At 37.1% G+C, this 25,436-nt stretch overlaps 1 protein-coding gene across 2 annotated transcripts in view; it reads right to left on the reverse strand.

Annotated features, from left to right (window-relative positions):
* Window positions 1–25,436, reverse strand: part of NEK7 (NIMA related kinase 7) — a 156,618-nt gene that overhangs the window by 75,293 nt on the left and 55,889 nt on the right. For both annotated transcript variants that reach the window (XM_045982741.1, XM_045982740.1), the window contains exon 2: window positions 19,034–19,118. In XM_045982741.1, the coding sequence (XP_045838697.1) occupies window positions 19,034–19,090 (57 nt within the window). In that variant the 5' untranslated portion in view covers window positions 19,091–19,118. The remainder of the gene's footprint in view (window positions 1–19,033; window positions 19,119–25,436) is intronic.

Here is a 25,436-nt window from a genome sequence, read left to right on the forward strand (position 1 = left end):
CCACTGTTGCTGAAGTTACAACACGTACCCAACACACACTGCCTTTTAGGTTCCTCATTTCCGCTCCTCTACCTATATAACAAACTATAACAAAATAGCCTAGTTTAGCTATCAAATACCCTTATAGCTTCTCTTTTTTGGGCAAATACACATAGGCAGTCTGAGGTCCCTGGATTATTTGTAAGGACACTTTTCTATGCCTTTACCATTCTCTTCATATCCTTCTGGACTTCCTCTATTCTCTGAGCCACCATGGAGTAAACATGACATTCTTGTGGGGACTGACTAGTGTACCGACTAGTAAGAGTGAACATTAAATGCCTATTAAAGCAATCAAAGATAGCACTGGTTGGTAAACACACTAAATTGAACTTGAACTCTTAGTCCTTCAAATAAACCTCTGTTAAGCCTGATGACCCCATGACTTATGCAGAAGGCTATTTTGACATATGGGTAGTACTTTACCTTAACCCCAATACTTTTAACATTGTTGACTTTACTACAACTATCATGCTAGTGAAAATTCTAAAATTCTGCTAAAGTTTCACTGTAATTCAAATACAATGTTTCTCAAAAAGAGAAACTGATTTTCTTTCTTCTAGCAGTCCAAACCATTCTTCCTTTAAGACATGCAAAATAACCAGAATATAAGAAATTTCACAAATTCATTTCATAAATAACTGATATAATAGAATAATAGCAGCAACTACCATAATAAAGGAAGGTCCAATTTTGTACCTACAACTTAACAATTCCTATATATTAGGACTTTATATGCCATCTAATTCGTTCTCATGTTATCAAACCAAACCTATGTCTAGTTGAGTCCCAAGTATAGCCTTTACTATGCTACCACAGTTACTAAACAAAATCTTCTACAATATGACTCATTATGGGACACCTACATGACGATTCACAAATACTTTCAATTTCAAATCTTTTGATTAAAAAAAAGCAGAAATAAAAACATTTCTTAAAAATGAAAACAAAAATATATACCATAATAAGAAAAATAAAAGAAAAATTAAATTATCAAACTAAATGCTGTTCATTTATAAGATATCTTCTTGGAGTCATTGAGATTAATTTGATTAAGTGCCTCTGTGACAACATGGTACCTATTTAAGAAAGGAAACTTACAAAGTACCACTTCTTAGATATAGTCAATAGATAGCAGCAACTTTTAGTAGTTTTTTAACTGTTAGTAAAAGTTTCATTTATTTTTTTTAATAAGTTTCATTTAAAGAGGAGAGATTTTTTTTAACCGCTACACTCTCCTAAGAAAAAAATTTTTTAAAATATCGACACACGAGGATAGTCTGCAACGTCAAAGAAAGAGAATTCCTTCTTCCGCTATATATGTACATACCCTTTTTTCTCCTGACGAAAACCTGTCAATCTCAACAGGAAAATACAACTTCATCATTAGGAACACTATCATACAATCCATATATGTTAAACTTAACTGGGAATTCCATCTTCTGTCTGCACAGTAACTGACAAATATTAGCGTGAACTGCTAAGACAGTGTGACAACCGCATGCTGAGAGCAAAGTCTCACTAATGTGTTTTGGCATGCAGGTTTGTAATCACACATTTACATATGCAATGACCTACATTTGCATGTCAGATCACACACTGTCTTGGTTTATTAAGACTGGGCACCTCCCTGCGCTTGGCGGCCAGAGTGGCGAGAGAGGGCCAGAGGGCGGTGTTTTTTGGCAGTTGAGGGATGAACTGCCACCAAGGATTAGGTTGATATGGCCTGAGCATTAGACACTTCATTAGACGTAATCTGTTTAACAGTGGGCAGTGTATGTAAACTTCACAGCCCATTTGCGGCACCTTTCTCCCCCTACGGCCTTTCTTCAAAGGGCAGTGTGGGTGAGTGACAGCTTGTCTCATCTGCTCCCATGTCCTGTCACCCAGTGTAGACATGGAGAGCTGACATGAGAAGGAGCATAGCTGCACATCTCCAGCTACCCCTGGGTCCCTTTGCCACACTGCAATTTGTATAAAAATAAGTCTGTGTAGTAGGAGATCTCCTTTAGGAGATCATCAGACACGTAATACATATACTTTAGCAATGATTCTATTATAGTGTATTCAATGCCATACTTCATTTTCATGAATTATATCCTATTGTAGGTAGCACTATATTAGGTGCTTTAAATAAAAAGATGATATCATCAAACGAGTGCCCACACAAGTAAAGAACTATTTTTAGGAAAGAGCTATATTCTCTTTTTTGAATGATGTCCAATTCCATATATATATATATTTAGCTTAGCATTTGAGGTATACTGGAAATAAATAACCCAGCAAAATAATGAGATTCAAATCAGTATGAAACATGGACCACATAAAATCACTTAAATTGCTTTTTTCCTGGTCTCAAATTGGTGTATAAACTGCATCTGTGTCCTAGAGTCCCTTAATGACCAGGATATTTTCCTGAGCTGCACAAAATGGTTTTTGGATTTGGTATGAGTCACTTAAGGGATCTTAAATTTTTATAAAAACAAAAATACCTCTGCTGTTTCTTCCGCTGAAATAAAGATAATAAGGCCTTTCCTAGGACACAGGGCCAAGTCATTTTTATACCGAGCCATGGGCCTCCCCTACCAGCCATACCAAATGTTCCCCAAGTACACCATGAGCTTTGGCCTCTCCATGCAAAGCATGTGCTTATCCCCATGCCTTCTAAATTACTTTGCTCTTCACACCTGGCAAACCACAACTCATCTTTGAGATTCCACTGCCAGCCTTCTAAGGAATCATCTCCGGCTTGTGGGCAGCTTTACTGGCTCCTTCCACAGCAACGGACAGTAGTCATTCAACTCTACCAACAGCTGTACAAACTCCGGCACTGAGCAAGTTTCTGGTTCTCACCATATTTAATTATTCGTTTGCATATATGTATTTTTCCGCCACATAACTGACTTTCTCAAAGCCAGAAACCACGTTTTATCGTTGTATCCAGCTGCCATGAAGGTGGTCTGACATGAACTAGATAATCAGTATTTACTAAATAAATGAATGCAACCAAAAGAACTTAATGGAAAAGGCTTGAAATACATACTGCATGATTGTAACTATTGAGAGGCTCTGAGTAGAAGCAGGGTGAGATGCAGCACGATGCAGTGGAAAAAACTTCAGTCCCACAGAGCAAGGCAACTCTTTCTGCCTCTTACAGCTTCCGCACAGGTGGAACAGAGAATTCCTTATTCCTTACTATTAAAGGACACTTAGTCGTAATCCACAATCTGGGTTAGAGTACTATGGGAAGCATTAAACACCGTGTTTCAAATCAATCTTGCTCCGAAGTCTGACTAGGCAAGGCATTACGGAAGAATCCACGGACTTCCCAAATAGCCCCTTAGAAAAGGCAGAGGTTCTGGAGTTAGTCAGCAAGACCTAGGCTCAAATCCCAGCTCTGATGCTCAGTGTCTTTTTGTGCAGCAAGCTACCCAAACCTTGTTTCCTATTCTATAAAATAGGGGTAAGCCTACCCAAAGAATTGTGTCCGAATGAGATGATCATTAAAGTACCTAGGACAGAGCCAAGGACAGAGCACATACTCAGTGTCAAAGACGACTTTCCTTCCCCAAGAGTACCAGCAGTGACAATGTTCCACCAAGTCACTCTAACAGGGCTCTTGTGTTTGAAAAGCCTCCTTTAATGTCCTCTCGTTGGCTGCTAGATTTCCCTATGCCAAGAGCACACTTACTAGGAGTTCTTAGTATCACCCCACCCTGTGCTCTGCCTTCCAACAGGGATACCTCATTTGCCATGTGGATTATCTTCCTGATTCACAAAGGAAGCCAGCCTAACCCCGAGCACGAGGCTGCTTAGGTGACAATACAGTGGGTCCAACTACAGTAGTGCTGCCCCACGTCCTTTTAACCATTATTGAGAGAAGGGCATTTGGTACCAAAAAACACCATGTTTAAAATCTGGTTATCTGGGTAGAACATGCTTAAAATGAAGCTTAAAACTGCGGGTATGTGAAAGAGGACAATAACTCGTTCAAAACCCATAAACTCTACTAGTCTGAAACTGTCTGGCTTCATGACAAAAGAAAACTGAGAAAGGGCATGGCTAATTCAGTACACAGCATCTTCTAGAATTACTGAGATAAAGACTACAAACCCCCACAGAAGTATTTTCAAACAGATTAATTTTTGGAAGAAGTCTTAAAACGTAACTAATTAACATGGGTAACATAACTATAAGCCTATGTAAGTTGTATCTCAATATTACTTTATCTCATAATTACTAACCATAAGACACCCATAACTCTTGACTTAAAGAGCATAATTAAAACTGTTCTTGGAAGCATTTATCTTACATTTTTGTGATAAATTATTATGTTTAGCCTCATAACATTCCTGAATCTATATACTAACAGGTTATATTATAAAAGTATTCTGAAATATCAGAAGCATAAAATAATATTCAAAATTATAGATAACAACTAAGAAAACAAACCCTGGAGTGAATGAAGCTTTATATAACACCTTAAATGTTCCGGTTTCTTACTAATGTGCCTCTTGTTGATCTGAATGCATCCTAACTCTGTAAGATCTTACTAATTGGGATTAATTTCTACTACTTCCTTCATATAAAACTTCTCTTTTTAAAATAAAAATTATTCTGTTGTGCCAGTGGTTCATAGTCTTACAGGTGCAGACTCTAAACAATGATTTCCTAGGACTAAATTAATTCCTTTAACTTGCTTTAAATTTGAAGGCAAGGACACTTAATGAGCAATGAGATAATTCAGGGTAACATTATGATGACAATTCTCTCTCGGGAAATTAGGAGAGTCACAGCATGGACTCAATAAACTCCCCAGGGAGAAAATTATATCCTGATAATTCCTAGTGGTATTGTTATCAATGATCTAATATACAAGCCAGTATTAATTACAATATTTAACATCATTAATAAGGTTTTCATTTTTATTGCAAATTTATCCCTCACTGGTGGTTTTCACATTACCAATTATGCAAGTTAATAAACTGCTTTATATTTTGTATTAATGTTATTGGATTTCTCCAAAATTTTAGAGTAACAAACTTCAAAATACTCTTCAATTTTACTTAGCAATAAAATTCATGCTCTGGTCCTGAAAATAGTATTACTCATCACCAATCTATTCAAACTAGAACAGCCTTTTAACAATATTTAACACAACTCCATCAAATATCATTTTCTATAAACTTTCTATATACCTCACTGGAAACCAAAACAACAACACACACAAAAAAAAACACCACATGCGCGAACAAAGTCTAATGATCCATGCTTTTTCCACATTTGAACAATTACCTCCCTAGAATTTCTTGAACTATTTCAAAGGTAACCAATTCCTAAAGTTTAGTAAGTATTGGAGATTTGCACCAGTTTGAACAATATGCCATTAATCATTACTACTGGCTTTTTACCAAAGGAGGGAACTCATTGTAGCAAAAGAAAATGAGTGACCATATATAACTAATTATCTAGCTAAACATTTATAAGACCCTAGTATTTGTATCATTTAATCATCATTAGCTATACTTCCTAGCATAATAATTACTGTATCTAAATTACATAACCAAAAATACTATCTTTGCCACCTTATCATGAGCAGAATAGTTGATGAATGACAAAGATACTCCCATTTTCCTCACTCCGCCTATGAGCACCACCAGCTACACCTGGAAAAATTAAATATGGCAAGGAAAAGTCTCTTACTAAGAGAACAGAGAGAGAGACAGGGAGAAATAGAGGGAAGGGGTTTTCTGAAGTTTATTCATTTATGACACAAGTATTAACAGGGGAGGAGATATAAACAAATGCATACATAATACAAAAACAACAAAAAGAAAGTAAACATATACATAATAGTTTCTAGTATTTATTCCACATTCTTAAGTACTATGCAGAGAAATATAACAGGGCGACATACGGAAAATGAGAAGATGGTTATTTTAGATTGGGTAATTCAGGGATGACCTAACTGAGGGGGTGACATTCACATTGTAATTCGAAGACCCCAAGGAAAGGAAGCAGCAGAAACAACAGTGGAGAAAATGTCTCAAAAATGATGGTGTAAAAAGGACAGTGTGGCTGTCAAGGGGGACAGTGGTAAGGAATGAGGCTCAAGAGGTAAGGAGGCACTGACAAAATTACATAGCGCTCTGATGGCTCGAGTAAGGAGTGTGCGGTTTACACAGGAAGCAGCATGCTCTGATCTACTATACCTTTTACAAAGGTAAGTCACAGTGCTGCATGGAAAAGGAACTGGAGAGGAGGATGAATAAAGCTAGAGTGGAAGCTGGGGGACTAGACATAGGTAACGGACTTGACCTGGGAATTATAGTGAGATATGACAACAGCTGGAATCAGGATATAATCTTGACATAGAGTCAAAGGAACAGCTGATGAATTGAATAGAAGAAGTGAGGAGCAGAGAGAAATCAAGAATAAGTCATAGATTTTTGGCTTGAGCACACAGACAAATCTTGATGCCACTTACTAGGATAAACAAGGCAAAAGGAGAGGCAGTTTGGGCAGAACATAGGCAATAAAAATGTAATTTTTAGATTACATTTAGATTTAGTAAGATTATAAGATGATATACAATCAGTGGGTAGAAAAATCTATGGGCCAAATAATTAATGGCAAAAAGTTGTCACTATCATAGTCAGGGTTGACGTGGTCATCATCACCATCAAATAACGAGTGCTATGTGCTAAGTACCATACTAAAAGAAAGCTATCAACTCTATGAAGTGAAAAATACTATTTTCTTCATTTATTGATAACTAAGTTTTATAGATGTTAAATAACTTGCTCTCCATCACATAGCAAGAAAATGAGAGATCTGAGAACTCATCTGAGACAATCTGTCTTCAGAGTTCATGTTCTCAACCACCACATTACATAGCCAGTCCCTGTTTCCTTCCAGCAATTCTACAGATAACTGCTTCTGTGTTCCACAGGGTACTATCCTTGGCCTTTTCTTCTCACTTTACTCATTCACTCTGGGCAATCTAATTCACTGTTCAATCTCACCCATTCATTGGTTCTGGAAGTTAGTGTTCATTGATTCCAGGTATCCCCCATACCCTCTATTGGACACCCTATCACAACTCTCCTAGAAACTCCTCCTCCATCTCTTTGTTCTGCCTTGATCTACCTCCCCTTGATCTATACTTAATGAGATCCAGTCAAGAAAGAAAAAGAAATGATGCATAATTAAATTTATTCTATATAAATGTGGCTGATAAAAGAGGTACTTATCAAAATTTCTAAATATAAGAAATATTTGCTTTATGAATACTTAATGAGAAAGCTGTCTGAAATGTAATCACAGTCCCAAGAAAAAGTCATAATATTCACATAATAATGATATAAAGGAAAATATAAAGATATCCTAAATGTAATGACAATTTTTTAAAATTCTGATTCCAGTGTACTTAACATACAATGTTATATTCATTTCAGATGTACAAAAGAGTGATTCAACAACTCCATATATTACTCAGTGCTCATCAAGGTAAGTTATTACTCTTAATCCCCCTTCATCTGTTTCATCCATCCCCCCACACTCCTCCCCTCTGATAACCATCTGTTTTTGTTCTCTATAGTTAAGAGTCTGTTTCTTGGTTTGTCTTTTTCTCCCCCTTTGTTTTGTCTCTTAAAAACCACATATGATTGAAATCCTATGGTATCTGTCTTTCTCTGACTTATTTCACTTAGCACAATACTTTCTAAATCCATCCATGTACTTGCAAACAGCAGGATTTCATTCTTTTTTATGGCTGAATAATATTCCATTGTACATATCTTTATCCATTCATCCATCAGTGGGCACTCAGGTTGCTTCCACAATCTGGTTATTGTAAATGATGCCACAATAAACATAGGGGTGAATGACCCTTTAAATTAGTGTTTTTGTATCTTCTGCATAAGCCATATGATTACTGGACCATGGGGTAATCCTATTTTTAATTTTTTGAGGAACTTCCATACTGACTTCCATAGTGGCAACACCAGTTTGCATTCCCACCAACAGCGCAAGAGGGTTCCTATTTCTCCACACTCTTGCCAGCTCTTGTTGTTTCTTATGATTTTGATTTTCACCATTCTGAGACGTATGAGGTGATACCTTATGGTGGTTTTGATTCACATTTCCCTGATGATGAGTGATGTTGAGCATCTTTTCATGTGTCTATTAGTCATCTGTATGTCTTCTTTGGAGAAATGTCTGTTCATGTCTTCTGCCCATTTTTTAATTGAATTATTCGTTTTTTGGGGTCTTTTTATATCCGGGTAGGGGTGAGTTGTGTAAGTTCTTTATTTTCAATACTAACTCTTTATCAGATATGTCATTTGCAAATATCTGTTTCTATTCAAGTAGACTGTCTTTTGGTTTTGTTGGTTGTTTCCTTTGCTGTGCAGCTTTTTATTTTGATGTAGTCCCAACAGTTATTTTTGCTTTTGTTTCCCTTTCCTCAGGAGACATATCTAGAAAAATGATGCTCTATCTAATGTCACAGAAATTACTGCCGGTGCTCTCTTCTAGGATTTATAAATGCTTCAGGCCTCATATTAAGGCCCTTAATCCATTTTTAGTTTATTTTTTTGTATGGTATAAGAAAGTGGCCCAGTTTCATTCTTTTCCATGTTGCTGTTCAGTTTTCCCAACACTATCTGTTGAAGAGACAGTCTTTTTGCATGTTCTTACCTCTTTTGTCAAAGATTAGTCAATGATAAATTGGGGGGTTCTTTCTGAATTTTCTAGAGAATTTTTTCTAGAGAATTCTAGAAAGTCTAGAGAATTTCTAGAGAATTTTCTATTCTTTTCCATTGATCTATGTGTCTATTTTTGTGCCAGTACCATACTGTTTTGATTATTATAGATTTGCAATGTAATTTGAAGTCTGGAATTGTGAAACCTCCAGTTTTGTTCTTTTTCAAGATTCCTTTGGCTATTCGAGGTCTTTTTGGTTCATACAAATTTTGGGATTATTTATTCTACTTCTGTGAAAAATGCTGTTGGTATTTTGATAGGGATGCATTAAATCTGCAGATGTAGTATAAACATTTTAACAATATTTGTTCTTCCAAATCTGTGAGCATGGAATGTCTTTCCATATCTTTGTGTTGTCTTCGATTGCTTTCAACAATGTTTAATGGCTTTCAGAGTACAGGTCTTTCACCTCTTTGGTTAAGATTATTCCTAGGTATCTTACTATTTTTGATACAACTGTAAATAGGGTTGTTTCCTTAATTTCTCTCTCTGCTGCCTCATTATTAGTGTATGAAATGCAACAGATTTCTGTTTATCGATTTTGTATCCTGTGACCTCACTGAATTCATTTATTAGTTCTAATAGTTTTTTGGTGGAGTCTTTAGGGTTTTCTATATGTGGTATCATGTCATCTGCAAATAGTAAAAGTTTTACTTCTTCTTTTTACCAATCTGGATGCCTTTACATTCTTTCTCTTGTCTGATTGCCATGGTTATGACTTTCAGTACCACTCTGAATAAAAATGGTGGGAGTGGACATACTTGCCTTATTCCTGACCTTAAGGGAAAGCTGTTTTTCACCAATGAGCATGATGCTTTCTCTGCATCTACTGAAATGATCACATGGTTTTTATCCTTTCTGTTATTGATGTGATGTATCATATTGATTGATTTGCAAATATTGAACTTGCATCACAGGATAAATCCTACCTGATCGTGGTGAATGATTTTATTAATGTATTGTTAAATTTGGTTTGCTAATATTTTGTTGAATTCTGCATCTATGTTCATCAGAAATATTGGCCTGTATCTCTCTTTTTTGTTCTATCTTTATGTGGTTTTGAAATCAGGGTAAGGCTGGCCTCATAGAATGAATTTGGAAGTTTTCCTTTCTCTTTTATTTTCTGGAATAATTGGAGAAGAATAGGTATTAACTCTTCTTTAAATGTTTGGTAGAATTCACTGGTAAAGCTGTTTGGTCCTGGACTTTTGTTTGTTAGGAGTTTTTGATTACTAATTCAATTTCTTTGCTGGTAATCGATCTGTTTAAATTTTCTATTTCTTCTTGTTAAGTTCTGGTCAGTTATACATTCTAGGAATTTATGCATTTTTTCTAGATTGTCCAGTTTTTTGGCATATAATTTCTCATAATATTCTCTTACAATCCTCTGTATTTCTGCGCTGTTTGTTGTTATTTCTCTTCTTTTGTTCCTGATTTTGTTTAAGTCCTCTCTCTTTTGCATTCTTTCTTTTATTTATTTATTTTTTTAAATGAGTCTGGCTAGAGGTTTATCAATTTTGTCGATCTTTTCAAAGAAACAGCTCCTGGCTTCACTGATGTGTTCTACTGTTCTTTAAGTTTTCGTATCATTTCTTTATTATTTCCTTCCTTCTGTGGATTTGGGTTTTGTTTGTTCTTCTTTTCCTAGCTCCGTTAGGTATAAGGTTAGGTCTGTTTGAGATTTTTCTTGCTTCCTGAGGTAGACCTTTAGAGATTAATTTATTTAGAAATTAATTTATTCATCTAACAAACATCACTGCATAGCCATTATCTACTATCACGGACATAAAATATGATCCGCAAAAGTGAACACTGCACTGTTGACACAGTATATTATTTTTCTTAATTAAGTACGATTGATGTACAATGTTATATTAGTCTCAGGTTTATAACATATTAATTCAATAATTCTATAGGTTATTCAATGTCCATCACAATAAGTATAGTCACCATCTGTCACCACACATTACTACAGTATTATTGGCTATATTCCCTATTCTGTACTCTTCATCTCTGTGACTTACTTATTTTAAATAACTAGAAATTTCTACCTCTCCCTTTACCTATTTTGTCCATCCCCTCACCTACTTCCCCTCTGGCAACCACCATTTTGTTCTTTGTTTTTAAGAGTCTGGTTTTTTTTTTTTTTTTTTTTAGTTGTTTGTTCATTTTTTCTGTTTTTCAGATTCCACATATGAGTGAAATCATATGGGTTTTTTTCTTCCTCTATTGGACTTATTTAACATAATATCCTATAAGTCCATTCACATTGTCATCAATGGCAAGATCATACCATATCTTCTTTATCAATTCACCTATCAATGAACACTTGGGTTGCTTTCATATCTTGGCTATTGTAAATAATGCTGCAATAAACATACAGATGCATATATCTTTTCAAAGTATAATCTTATTTATTGGAAGCATATGAGTATAAGGAATTACCCAATAATCATTATTTTTTCCGAGAGTTATCTTTTTGTTGTCTTCCAAATTATATACTTTCACAACTATAACATTTTCCCTAGTATCTCTATCATGAAATGTAGTTTATATAACATTATAATGAGCTTTTATGCTCACTATGTCCCATTAGTGACTAAATATCTTTGAATACCATTACCTTGCTACCTTAGACTTGGATATGAAAAATAGCATAGTATAAGCAAGACATGACTGAATCTGAGTCCAAAATAAGAAATGACACAAAATGTAATTGGAGAAGTAAAAGGAGACAAAATGATGCAAGACCTCCTAAATCATATAAGGAAATACAGAATTCACCCTAAGAGCGATAAAAAAGCAGCCCTTTAGGGGCACCTGGGTGTTTCAGTCATTGAGCATCTGCCTTCAATTCAGGTTGTGATTCCAGGGTCCTGGGATCGAGTTCCGCGTTGGGCTCCCTGCTCTGCAGGAGGCCTGCTTCTCCCTCTCCCACTCCCCCTGCTTGTGTTCCCTCTCTCGCTGTCTCTCTGTTGGATAATAAAATCTTAAAAAAAAAAAAAAAAGCAGCCCTTTAAGGAGCATAAGATAATGAAATGTACACTTTAAAAGGATAATTCATGCTACAATGTAAAGAATGAACTAGAAATGGTTAAATGAAAGGTAAAGAGCTCAGTTACATAAAGTTCCTGCAATAACCCAGGCAAAAGGTGACAATAATCTTAACTAGAGTAGTCAAGTCAGAAAGTAGAGAATCAGCAGAACTGATAGCTTTTTAAGAAATAAAATCAAGAGAACATGGAAACCGCCTAAACACAAGATATGGGATTCCCTTGTTTGTAGCTTGGTCAACCAGATGGATGGTGGTAATAATCACAAGCAAAAAGGCAATCTTGGGCAAAATATAATAAATTTCATCTTGAAGACTAAGAGCTTGAGGTACCTATAAAAATATTAAGGGTCATGGTGATTAAGATCAAACTGGCCAGGAAATATATGAGGAACTTTCTCTGCAAAAGCAAAGAATCACTGGCTTGGAGTCAGACAACCCTGGGTCAAATCCCAGCTCTACCCCTAACTAGCTATGTTATCATGGGCAAATTAGTTAATTAGTCTGAGCCTCAGTCTCTTATTTATAAAGTGTGAAAAATAATGTTTTGTATGTTATCTGTTAGAAATAAATGAGGCAATGTATTCAAAATGCTTAGCACAAGGTAGGTGTATTTTAAGAATTCAATAATCAGTAGGTGCCAATAGTAGCGGCCATACCACTACCCCAGACAAAAAGCAGGATGAAGGTGGTAAGACAGTGAGCCAGGTGGTCAAGTTTTCAACTAATGTGAGGGTGATGAGGAGGGTAGAAGATAACAGCTATCAGAAAGGTGAAAACCTTTTAGATGGGAAGCAGAAGCCTCAGTACAGCTCTTGCTTCCTCCTGATCCTTACGGTCTATGGCTATTAGAGAACAAGTAGACTCTACTTGGGACAGTTAAGGGGGAAAACCAGTGTCCCTGGGAGAAAGAGGTACATTCCAGTTAAAAACAAAGAAGTGAAAAAAAAAAAAAGTTCAATAAGAAATGAGGGATGTAGGTAGTTACTTGTACAATGAAAGAGAAAATCTGTAGATACTTGTATATTTTAATATTCATATTCAAAAAGGTAGTGCTTAGAGGATTGATTGATTTCACACCAAGTTTCAAAAATATTTACTGAATGTCTACTACGTGCCTAGTACTATTCTAGGCACTAGGGATAAAGCTTATACTCTAGCAGAACAATGACTGGACAAAATAAAGAATGCTAAGGTGATAAATTCCACGGAGAAAAAATATGGCAGCAAAGGCATACTGTGTTGGAATGAAATTTCAATTTTTACTGAATGATCAAAGTATGTGATATTTAAATAAATACTTGAAGAAGTATTTATTGAAGAAGTGAGCAAGCTGATGAGAAACTACTAGAAAGTTTTAAACAGACATCACTTGACTATAATGTTATATTTTATATTTAAATTTTGTGTAATTTTATAATGTCTTCTGTGTTGAGAGTAAAGAGAGGCAAGGGTGGAAGCAGAGACCAAGTGGGAGGCCATCACAATAAGCTATGTGAAAAGTTAAAATAATTCTGACCAGAGTGGTAGCAGAGAGTAAGAAGTATTCTGATTCTAAATAAATCTTGAAGATAGAGCCTATGCAATCTATTAGCAGATTAGATATTAGATGACAGGAATGTGAGGGAATCAGGAACGTCTCTAAAAATTTTAGCCTAGCAAATGAAATAATGGACCTCCCACTAATTGTGATAGAGGGGGAGCGGGCTATGGACATTGGGGAGGGGAGGCGAACCATAAGAGACTATGGACTCTGAAAAACAACCTGAGGGTTTTGAAGGGTCAGGGGTGGGAGGTTGGGGGAACAGGTGGTGGGTAATGGGGAGGGCACGTTTTGCATGGAGCACTGGGTGTTGTGCAAAAAGAATGAATACTGTTACACTGAAAAAATAAATAAAATGAAAAAAAAAAAAAGAAAAAAGACTGTAGCCGGGTACCTGGGTTGCTCAGTCGATTAAGCATCTGCCTTCGGCTCAGGTCATGATCCTAGAGTCTTGGGACTGAGTCCCACGTCCAGCTCCTTGATCAGCAAGGAGCCTGCTTCTCCCTCTCCCCCAGCTCATGCTCTCTCTCAAATAAATAAAATCTTTTTTAAAAAGAGAGAAAGAGATTGAGAGAGAGAAAGAGAAGACTATAGATAGAACAGTTTTAGGAGGAATATTTAGAGGTCAGTTTCAGGCATGTTTGGTTTGGAACGTGCAAATCTGATGTCAAGTATCCAAGTGGACACATGAGTTTGGAATTCAGGATACAGGTCTGCACTGAAATATAAATCTGAGAGTCATCAGCAAATAGATCATATTCAGAATCCCGAATTGTTTAGAGGTTCAGGCGAGGAGAAATCAGCAAATGAGGGACCACTAAGACAAGAGAAAAACAAAGTTCTTGGAAGCTAAGCAATGAACAGGCTTCAAAGAAGAAAGGATGATCAAGGCGATCAAATGTAGCTGGTAAGTCAGGAAGACGAGGCCTGTGAACAGACAGCTGGACTGAACAACATGGGAAGTACAATCCTGGCAACAGCAGTTTCAGCGGCGTTGTCAGGGAGAAAGCTGAATTGGAGTACATTTCAGGGAGTGAAAGGAGAAATGAGACAAAACTACAAATAAATCTTTCTAGGAATTTTGCAATAAAAGGCAGCGGAGAAATAGGTCAACAGCTGGAGAGAAGAAGGACTTCAAAAGCTGTTTTTTGAGTTTGTTTGGTTCAGTTTGTTGTTTGATGGAAGAAATAACAGCACAATAGTATATGACGGGACGGACTCAGTAGAGAAAGCTGAAATAAGCAGGAGACGGAGATGGGATCTGGGGCTCATGGGAGCGCTGGCCTTTGAGAACAGTTGGCTCAGTTCAGCTGATAACAGAAAAAGCAGATCACAGGAGTATACAAGGTTCTGGGAGGAGGATATCCATGGCAGGAGTCTGTGGGCGATCTCTTCTGATTGTTTCAGTTTTTTTAAGTGAAGTAGGAAGCAAGGGCATTAGCTGAGAGTGGGCGTGGGGGAGAAAGTATTGGGAGCTGAGGAGAAAGAAGATGAAGTCATCACTGAGGAAGTGGGGGAGCCGAGGCACTCAGGATGTGGCTGCTGACGTATACAATTAAGGGTTACTTGAGGTTCACGGTCCTGACTTTAAACCATGGCAAGAGTCTTCTTTCCTCAAAACAGCTGCTGCTCATTCTCCTGCACCTTTATCAATAATGTTATTCAATGAACTAAACTGTTAAAAGGAGAGCATTACATATAAAGACTCCCCAAAATAGAAGTTCTACTCGACGCTATATGAAAGGTGCCTTGGAAAAATCAATTTATCAAAAGAAGCTAAATGATGACCTTATTTCACAAAGAAAGTAATTCTCTCAGATGAGCTAAAGACAGAGGAAGGTAATACAGTTCCCATGTCCCAAAATCCTATCCACTCAACAAAGTCTACCCGGGGCTGCGTCGCTCTGGCCCACAGTGCACCCGGATTACTAGCTTGACATGCTATGTGGTAAAGCTCATCTCAACTCTTCACATTCCTTTCACAGAGATGCAAAAAGCACAAGTGGACTGTAGTTTGGGCTGCCATGAAGCTTTAAGGAATGGTCAGTCTACCCTACTGGCTGGATTGGAAAACAGCAAGACAAGATTTTCATACCTTCTAAGCTGTAAAACAAAGACTGTCTATTTTTCTACCTGTAAATGTGGGGTACTCTCCCTCTTTCAGAGGAAACCAAAGTGTTACACTAGTTATCTACAAATTTACAAGCAATAATTATAATTTAAGCCCTGAAGATTATTGCAATTAAAATTTATTCCCCTTCAGGGCACCTGATGGCTCAGTGGGTTAAAGCCTCTGCCTTCAGCTCAGGTCATAATCCCAAGGTCCTGGGATCGAGCCCCGTGTTGGGCTCTCTGTTCTGCAGGGAGCCTGTTTCCTCCTCTCTCTCTGCCTGCCTCTCTATTTGTGATTTCTGTCTGTCAAATAAATTAATAAAATCTTAAAAAAAAATTTTATTCCCCTTCTAATCACTCCCAGAAATCATTAGAACTGTACTGATTAATAATTGTTCTATATTTACATTTATGATAAAAATGAGAATGTACCACAGCCCTCTTCAATCAATGCCCATAAGTCAAAATTCTCACAAAATGTTAGTTGTAAACATTCCTTGTTAAAAATTAGTCTGATAGTTGAAAGCAAACATTTTACTATTTATCTGTCACTATATTGTACACAGTCTTCTTTAAAAAAATTAAGCCAAATCCATTATTCCACAAACAGGAGTTCTAAAGCAGTAAGAATATATAGAATAAAATTTAGTCAAAATCCTTGTAATACCTTCTAGGCTTTCATGGAGGGAATCAAAGAAGGAAAGAAGGAAGGGAAGGGAAGAAAAAGGGAAGCTGAGAGGACAAATTTTCCCTAAGTTCAAGAGAATGGCAATAATAGAAAAACACATTTGAAAAAATACATAAATCTCACAATCTAAAACTTCAAAAAAACAAAACAAAACAAAAAAGAAACTCCCATACTAAAAATAAGACCATATATTATGCATTTTGGGGTTAGAGCTTTCATCTTGGAACAAGGAAAGGAAAGATATGCCAAGAATACACATCACTCATCATTATAACAGGGTATAATTGGTATTTGACACTTAAAAAGCTGACTTCCCTTGATTTCTGTTTATGGCCACACTGATATTAGCATGACAAAAGTGAAAGAAGTCACTTGGCTAACCATATGTTGCCATATCACCCCCGTTATTCAGGCCAATGGTGTGGAACAAAACAAAAGAAGGTTGTCAACCCTGGGCAGACGCTGTCCTTTCCCAGCCCTTTAAAATAACACTACTGAGAGCAGTAACATTTTTCACCGACCTAATAAGCAATAACGCCCATAAGCTCTTGTCAGGTAATTTTTCTTTCACTATCTCACACTATCAGTGCAGAGAAGGGGGAAAAAATCCTTCTCCCTTCCCCCACTTGCCACAGGCAGCTAGAACCTGGGATGACACTTGCCTGTTTCCAACAGGGAGAGAGGTCCACCCACACAGGAGCAGCAGCAGGAGGCATAAACTAAAGGGAACAGTGTGAAAAGAGATGCAGAACCGCATATATAATCTTGAAATATATGCTATGTGGCAGCCTTGTGTCTCATAGGAAAACAATTACTTTCATGTTTGCCTCCTACTGCCACTCCGACCTTTCCTGGTTAGTGACTCAGTAGGAGGCAAAAATGAAAGTGCTTCCCCCCCCCCTTTGAAACTAAAGGCTGTTCCAAACCGTGGATTTCAAAATCATAACATGAACCATCTAATTTTCAGAAGTGCTTCTTTTACTGTCTTCACTAGATGCAGCATACTATGAAACAAGAGTGTTTGCCTAGATGTGTAAAATGGGCACTAGGATGTGTTTACATCTATTTGATAGTTAGAAGTTGCTTAGTACAATCTCAGTGATTTATGGCCAGAACACAAAATACAGGCAGTAGATCTTTAAAAACAACCATCTTGAAATTAAAAGATTGGACACTGTATATTAAGGAACTGGAATTTAATTCAAAACTTAAAAATAAAGAAATTAAAATATTGCCCTTACATTAAGCTGAAGGGTCTCTTTTCTGAATACAGAGAATTCAAGTGAGTATCACAAAGAAAAGCAATGTAAAATTCAATTAGGTAAAGGGCTAATTTAAACATCTTCATTTGAGCGAGTCCCTGGTTGGCTTCAATTACACATTCTTGTGGAGGCCCTGCTCCATGTAAGGAAGTACAGTACCAAAGTAAGAGAAAGTCCTCTTCCTCAAAGAGAGTTTAACCCGGTAGAGACAAGAAAACGTCCACATAAAATACCACAAAGGTGTCAGAAATACCGTAAGACATATAAAGAATGTGTATCATCAGGTTTCCAAGAAAAGATATTACATTGAGAAAATCAGAAAAAACTTCACGATAGAAATGGCATTTTAGGTAGTGCTCGAAAGATGCTCAGGAGTTCAAAAGTTGGAAAGACAAATGAAGGTGCCAAGTGAACGAAATCAGAGGCAGAAAAGGTGGTGTACATGTAGGCAGTATTTTCGGGACTGTGTTATAGACACCAACCCTGGAAGAAGTCAATAGACACTTTAAAAAAAAGTCTCACTGGGGTCCCACAGTCAAATAAAGGTAAAAAACACTACACCCTATGTCCTCTTGGAAATTTAAAATGCACATTAGAATAAGAGAGGCTCTGAGCAAAGATAGTCATAAAGTAACTGTCAGCCCAAGTCTCCCCAACCTATGACTACAGAACTCATTTGAAAGAACATCCAACATTTCTTCCAACAATTTCAGAATTACTATCGAAGCAAAACTGAGATAAGAAAAAGCAGAGCAAATTTGAGACATATTACAGAATGCCTCATAAACAAAATGGAGAAATATGACTTTTATGAATGACAATAAAAATGAGGTTTTGCCCCATATGGGGGTGTTTGTGATTGCAACCGTATCATTACACCCTGAGCTTAATGGGAAGCTTTGTATAATGGGAAGTATTCCTTTTACTTCACTTCATTTTACAAAAAAGCAAGCAATCACCTAACAGGAGAAACATACCACATGTCAGAGAATACGAGAAAAGTAGCAATAATGGAAGGCAGTTGCGGATAAGGCAGATCAGCCAGCCAAAGCAAAGACAGAAACCAAATACACAGGCATCCCCACAAGCCGGGCACAGCCTCGTGTGTGTTCTTTTTTCTGTAAGTCTAATATTAACTCTCAAACCGTACAGGTCATTCAGTTAAGTCAAAATCTAAAGCTGCCAGCTTTTTAATGTTTGTACATGAGAATTAAGTATTCTAAAACAATATTTAAAAATATACACAATTCTGGGGCACCTGGGTGGCTCAGTGGGTTAAAGCCTCTGCCTTCGGCTCAGGTCATGATCCCAGGGTCCTGGAATCGAGCCCCGTGTTGGGCTCTCTGCTCGGCGGGGAACCTGCTTCCCTTCCTCTCTCTCTCTCTGCCTGCCTCTCTGCCTATTTGTGATTTCTGTCTGACAAATAAATAAAACATTTAAAAAAAGAAAAGAAATACATGCAATTATGACTAAAACTAGCATTTTGGGGGCTATTTTGTTTCTTAAAGGAACTTTGACACACACACACACACACACACACACACACGCCAGCCTTCATTAGAAGAAATTACCTGTGGTTGGAACTGGGGAACAGGTGGCCCTTGCATTCCTTGTGATTGCTCATCCATTGTCTAAAGCAACAGGAACTTTAGAATTCTGCAAAAATATAAAGTTGTAATTTAAATGACGTCATCATTACCAAGTCATGTTGCTCATCATATGCCTAAGGCTTGCATTCAAATATTGGATTTACCTAATGTTTCAAAAAGCATCCATTAAGATATCCCATACTCGGGGCGCCTGGGTGGCTCAGTGGTTTAAGCCACTGCCTTCGACTCGGGTCATGATCTCAGGGTCCTGGGATCGAGTCCCGCATCGGGCTCTCTGCTCGGCTTCCCTCTCACTCTCTCTGCCTGCCTCTCTGCCTACTTGTGATCTCTCTCTGTCAAATAAATAAATAAAATCTTTAAAAAAAAAAAAAAGATATCCCATACTCTTATAACTGTCATTTGCTAAATCCAAGCTCTGTTTAGCTAAAACAAAAGGTATTCACCGTCTCAACTAAGTCCACTTCTCCAAAGTAGTATCATGTGCTTAGAAAATCCTATTTTATGAGATGAAATTCTCTCTTCTCCATTAAACCTCACAGACCAGGCTTCCCTTCCCGGTGCAATATGCAAATTACCATAAGCTTCCCATAAATGTAGTTCATGTTCTACAATTCTAAAATGCACCTCATCTTCATATTCTAAAAATGTTAGTACTTTTGTTATGTATGTCCAACCATACTTCTTACTGTAATTTTTAGGTTTAAACTTAAAAGGCCAGTCCTCCCAAGACGGGGTTTACTTTTTTATGCATACTTTGTAAAGTATGCGAAGTATGCATACTTTGTATGCATACACTCAGCCATAACTCAGTTAAAATAAACTGAAGACTAATTCTATGTCACTAATTCTATGTTTACCACTAATTCTTTTTAAAAAAAAAAAAAACCATTTTATTTATTTATTTGACACAGAGAGAGATCACAAGTAGGCAGAGAGGCAGGCAGAGAGACAGAGAAGGAAGCAGGCTCCCGGCCAGAGCAGAGAGTCCAATGCGGGGCTCGATCCCAGGACTCTGAGATCATGACCTGAGCAGAGGCTTAACCCACTGAGCCACCCAGGTGCCCCTCTACTACTAATTCTGTCACCTACTGCACCTACGGCAGTTCAAGAACTGAACTACAAATAAGACATAGCTATTGCTTCACCCAACAACACTTTTTCTACACAACATCAATTATTTCTAGGTTCCTTACAAGTGTTATTTTATAACTAAAATATAATGTAAGGGTTGAAAAACTAGGATCCATTTAAATGGGATTAACAGAGAAACTAAAACACATCCTCACTTCATTATACTCTTTAAAAAAAACAGTTAAAAAATGACTATTTGTAAATATTTCCTTCCATTCTGTAACTTGTCTTTTTTAAAACCTTTCTAATGGCATCTTTCAATTAACTAATGAACAGAAATTCATAAATTTAATATGGTCGAATCAATCATTCCTTTTTAATATCTTTGTGTACTATTTAAGAATTATTCCTATACTTCAATTTCTCATACATTATCTTCTAACATAAGCTTTATTGTTTTACCTTTCAAGTTTAGATCTATAATTGACCTGGAATTAAATTTTTGTATGATACAAGGTAAAGTCAATATTAGGCTTTTTTCTACATGGATATCCAATTGAGTTCAAATCATATATTGAAATGATCAGCCCCCACAACACTACTACGTCATCCTTGCCATATATCAAATGACAACATATATTTACATAAACACACATGCAACCCCACACATACTGCAAACTTGCTGAACTCACTTATTAGTCCAAGTAGATTTGGGGGGATTCTTGCCTTATTTTAGTAGCTAGAACTTCCAGTGCAATGAAACCTAAGTAGAGAGCAGACATCCTTTTATTGTTCCTAGCAAGAAGGAAGTGTTGGGAAGGAAAAATTTTCCTTTACTGTTCAAGCTGCTGTAAGACTCAAACTGGCATGAGACAGAGTAAAAGGAGAAAAGTCTGATAAAATATATACCTTCTATATATATAGAAGCAACTCGGGAAAATTGAGCAACTCCCCCAAACAGTCAAAGCCATCAACTTAAATACCATCGTTAGCTAAAGACGAAAGATGTTGGGACTCAGTTATGGAAGGTTACTAGGAAAAGCACAATAAACAAGAGTAAGGTTGTTATGCAGATAACTCATTGCCATCTCTATCGGTAATAGTTTCTAGAAATTGAGTCAAACCCTCTTCCTGGTACAGCAAGGGAGACACCTTACTAATGGAGATTTTTCTTATAAATATGAATGTCTCATAAAAAAGGGTAACTTATACTCAGTTTTCAGAACTTCTATGTTTGCAGCATCTTAAAAATAACCAGCTTGGGGCACCTGGGTGGCTCAGTGGAGCTGAAGCCCCTGCCTTCAGCTCAGATCATGATCCCAGGGTCCTGGGATCTAGCCCAGCATTGGGTTCTCTACTCAGTGGGGAGCCTGCTTCCCCCTCTCTCCGCCTGCCTCTCTGCCTACTTGTGATCTCTCTCTGTCCAATAAATAAATAAAATCTTTTTTAAAATAAATAAATAACCAGCTTAAAATAATCAAAATGCCAAAGAGATATATTTTAGAAAAATATGCTCCCTTACAAAAGCATTGTTCATATGAATGAAAGATATGCATTCTTCATAGATGTCTTAATTTATCAGGCTGAGATAGTGCCCTTCTATTCTTACTCTGCTAAGAGATTTTATAAAGAATACATGTTAAATTTTTGTCAAATGCTTTTTCTCTATCTGAGATGATTATGCAGTTTTTTGTTTGTTTGTTAAAACGTTCAAGTATGGTGATTCATTTTTGAATGTTAAGCTGGTATTCACTTCTGGGATGAACATCATTTAGTCATGACATATAACCATATTTTTTATTTCCGGACTGGATTTTATATAGGGTTAGATCCAAGGAGAGGAGGAGAGGGAAGGAGAAAGAGAACTCTGATAATGAATTAGAGTATCTTTTACTGTGAAATCTAAGTCACTAAAATCAGCATTTCACATCTAGTGTCCCATAGATAGTTTCAAAAACATTCATGAAAAAAAGGGCTTCCAGGGGCGCCTGGGTGGCTCAGTGGTTTAAGCCTCTGCCTTGGGCTCAGGTCATGATCTCAGGGTCCTGGGATCGAGCCCCGCATCGGGCTCTCTGCTCAGTGGCGAGCCTGTTTCTCCCTCTCTCTCTGCCTGCCTCTCTGACTACTTGTGATCTCTGTCTCTGTCAAATAAATAAATAAAATATTAAAAAAAAAGGGGGGGGCTTCCAGGTCAAAGACCTCTGTGAAATACTACTTGCTATATAGATTGTTCTTAGGACATGATAATAAATGCCAGAACACTAACGGATCCAAGCAGGCCTGAAAATGATAAAAAACAAATTCACTGAAAGCCTCACTTATATTTAACTTACTTAATCATAAAATGTTTTCTTTGTGTAACATTTTCTAATATCCCACAGCTTGACTAATACCAAGAACACACCTAAGAAGTTTGTGCTAGATTATAATAAAGTGGGTTTTATCATACTATTGAATGACAATGTGTAAGTCAATAAAATTATGAAGGAAGCCAAAGTAAAAAAACAAACAAACAAACAAACAAAAACACCAAGCCAATAAACGCAAAGAAACCATATGAGTCACTTAATCTAACATCTGCATAACAGGTAACTCATTTCTACTGTATTCCTGACAAATGTCAAAAAGCCTCTGTTTGGAAAATTAACGTCTGTATGAAGTCCTCATATTTTATGTAAGCTTAATAAGTATGATGAATAAAAAGCAACGGAGTTTTCTTCACATAGTATCTAACATGGTTCCATGTGTCACGAGATTCTTAATGCTATTACAAAATAAGAGTATGTCAACGGTTATATATTGATTTCATACCACTATCATATTTTCAAAGGTCAAAAATATTCATATTTTATCTTTCTACTAATATCCTAAATAAAATAAAAACACGTCTTAAAATATAAAATATGTTAATTATGTATTCAGTCTTCTAGATTATAAATTCCATGTTGCAGTGACCTATGTGTCATCCATAGCTGTATCCCCAGGGCCTAGGTCAATGTTTGGCACAAAATAGATGCTGAATCAACATTTATTTAATTAATGGATGCATGTATGTCTGCCATAAAAAGATCAAATAATTCTTGTTACAGTTTAATAAGTCTAAAGTGAATGATGAGAAAAATAAAATCATGATCAAATTCAATAAATCTGGCAAACTTCAATCAAAAAGGGTGCAAAAGGAGGTGTTGCCTAAATTGGGTTTTAAATAATGAAGAGGAAAAGTTAACAAAGTTTAGATGATCCAAGGAAGAGAGGAATTCTGGGAAGAATAAAAAACACATCAAAATACTCGAAAGCAGAGCATAACACCTTATAAGAAGCTTCAAATGTAAGTTGGCAGGTAGTAGGAGACAGGGGTGGAGTTAGTAGTGGGTTACTTTTTTTTTTTTTTTAATTTTTTTTTCCCTTTTTTTTAATTTTTTCAGCGTAACAGTATTCATTCTTTTTGCACAACACCCAGTGCTCCATGCAAAACGTGCCCTCCCCATCACCCACCACCTGTTCCCCCAACCTCCCACCCCTGACCCTTCAAAACCCTCAGGTTGTTTTTCAGAGTCCATAGTCTCTTATGGTTCGCCTCCCCTCCCCAATGTCCATAGCCCGCTCCCCCTCTCCCAATCCCACCTCCCCCCAGCAACCCCCAGTTTGTTTTGTGAGATTAAGAGTCATTTATGGTTTGTCTCCCTCCCAATCCCATCTTGTTTCATTTATTCTTCTCCTATCCCCCTACCCCCCCATGTTGCTTCTCCATGTCCTCTTATCAGGGAGATCATATGATAGTTGTCTTTCTCCGATTGACTTATTTCACTAAGCATGATACGCTCTAGTTCCATCCACGTCGTCGCAAATGGCAAGATTTCATTTCTTTTGATGGCTGCATAGTATTCCATTGTGTATATATACCACATCTTCTTGATCCATTCATCTGTTGATGGACATCTAGGTTCTTTCCATAGTCTGGCTATTGTAGACATTGCTGCTATAAACATTCGGGTACACGTGCCCCTTCGGATCACTATGTTTGTATCTTTAGGGTAAATACCCAGTAGTGCAATTGCTGGGTCATAGGGTAGTTCTATTTTCAACATTTTGAGGAACCTCCATGCTGTTTTCCAGAGTGGTTGCACCAGCTTGCATTCCCACCAACAGTGGAGGAGGGTTCCCCTTTCTCCACATCCTCTCCAGCATCTGTCATTTCCTGACTTGTTAATTTTAGCCATTCTGACTGGTGTGAGGTGATATCTCATTGTGGTTTTGATTTGTATTTCCCTGATGCCGAGTGACGTGGAGCACTTTTTCATGTGTCTGTTGGCCATCTGGATGTCTTCTTTGCAGAAATGTCTGTTCATGTCCTCTGCCCATTTCTTGATTGGATTGTTTGTTCTTTGGGTGTTGAGTTTGCTAAGTTCCTTATAGATTTTGGATACTAGCCCTTTATCTGATATGTCGTTTGCAAATATCTTCTCCCATTCTGTCAGCTGTCTTTTGGTTTTGTTAACTGTTTCCTTTGCTGTGCAAAAGCTTTTGATCTTGATGAAATCCCAATAGTTCATTTTCGCCCTTGCTTCCCTTGCCTTTGCCGTTGTTCCTAGGAAGATGTTGCTGCGGCTGAGGTCGAAGAGGTTGCTGCCTGCATTCTCCTCAAGGATTTTGATGGATTCCTTTCTCACATTGAGGTCCTTCATCCATTTGGAGTCTATTTTCGTGTGTGGTGTAAGGAAGTGGTGCAATTTCATTTTTCTGCATGTGGCTGTCCAATTTTCCCAGCACCATTTATTGAAGAGGCTGTCTTTTTTCCATTGGACATTCTTTCCTGCTTTGTCGAAGATGAGTTGACCATAGAGTTGAGGGTCGATTTCTGGGCTCTCTATTCTGTTCCACTGGTCTATGTGTCTGTTTTTGTGCCAGTACCATGCTGTCTTGATGATGACAGCTTTGTAATAGAGCTTGAAGTCCGGAATTGTGATGCCACCAACTTTGGCTTTGTTCTTCAATATTCCTTTGGCTATTCGAGGTCTTTTCTGGTTCCATATAAATTTGAGGATTATTTGTTCCATTTCTTTGAAAAAAATGGATGGTATTTTGATAGGGATTGCATTAAATGTGTAGATTGCTTTAGGTAGCATAGACATTTTCACAATATTTATTCTTCCAATCCAGGAGCATGGAACATTTTTCCATTTTTTTGTGTCTTCCTCAATTTCTTTCATGAGTACTTTATAATTTTCTGTGTATAGATTCTTAGTCTCTTTGGTTAGGTTTATTCCTAGGTATCTTATAGTTTTGGGTACAA

Source organism: Meles meles, chromosome 17 (genome assembly GCF_922984935.1).
Source record: "Meles meles chromosome 17, mMelMel3.1 paternal haplotype, whole genome shotgun sequence".
NCBI lineage: Eukaryota > Metazoa > Chordata > Mammalia > Carnivora > Mustelidae > Meles > Meles meles.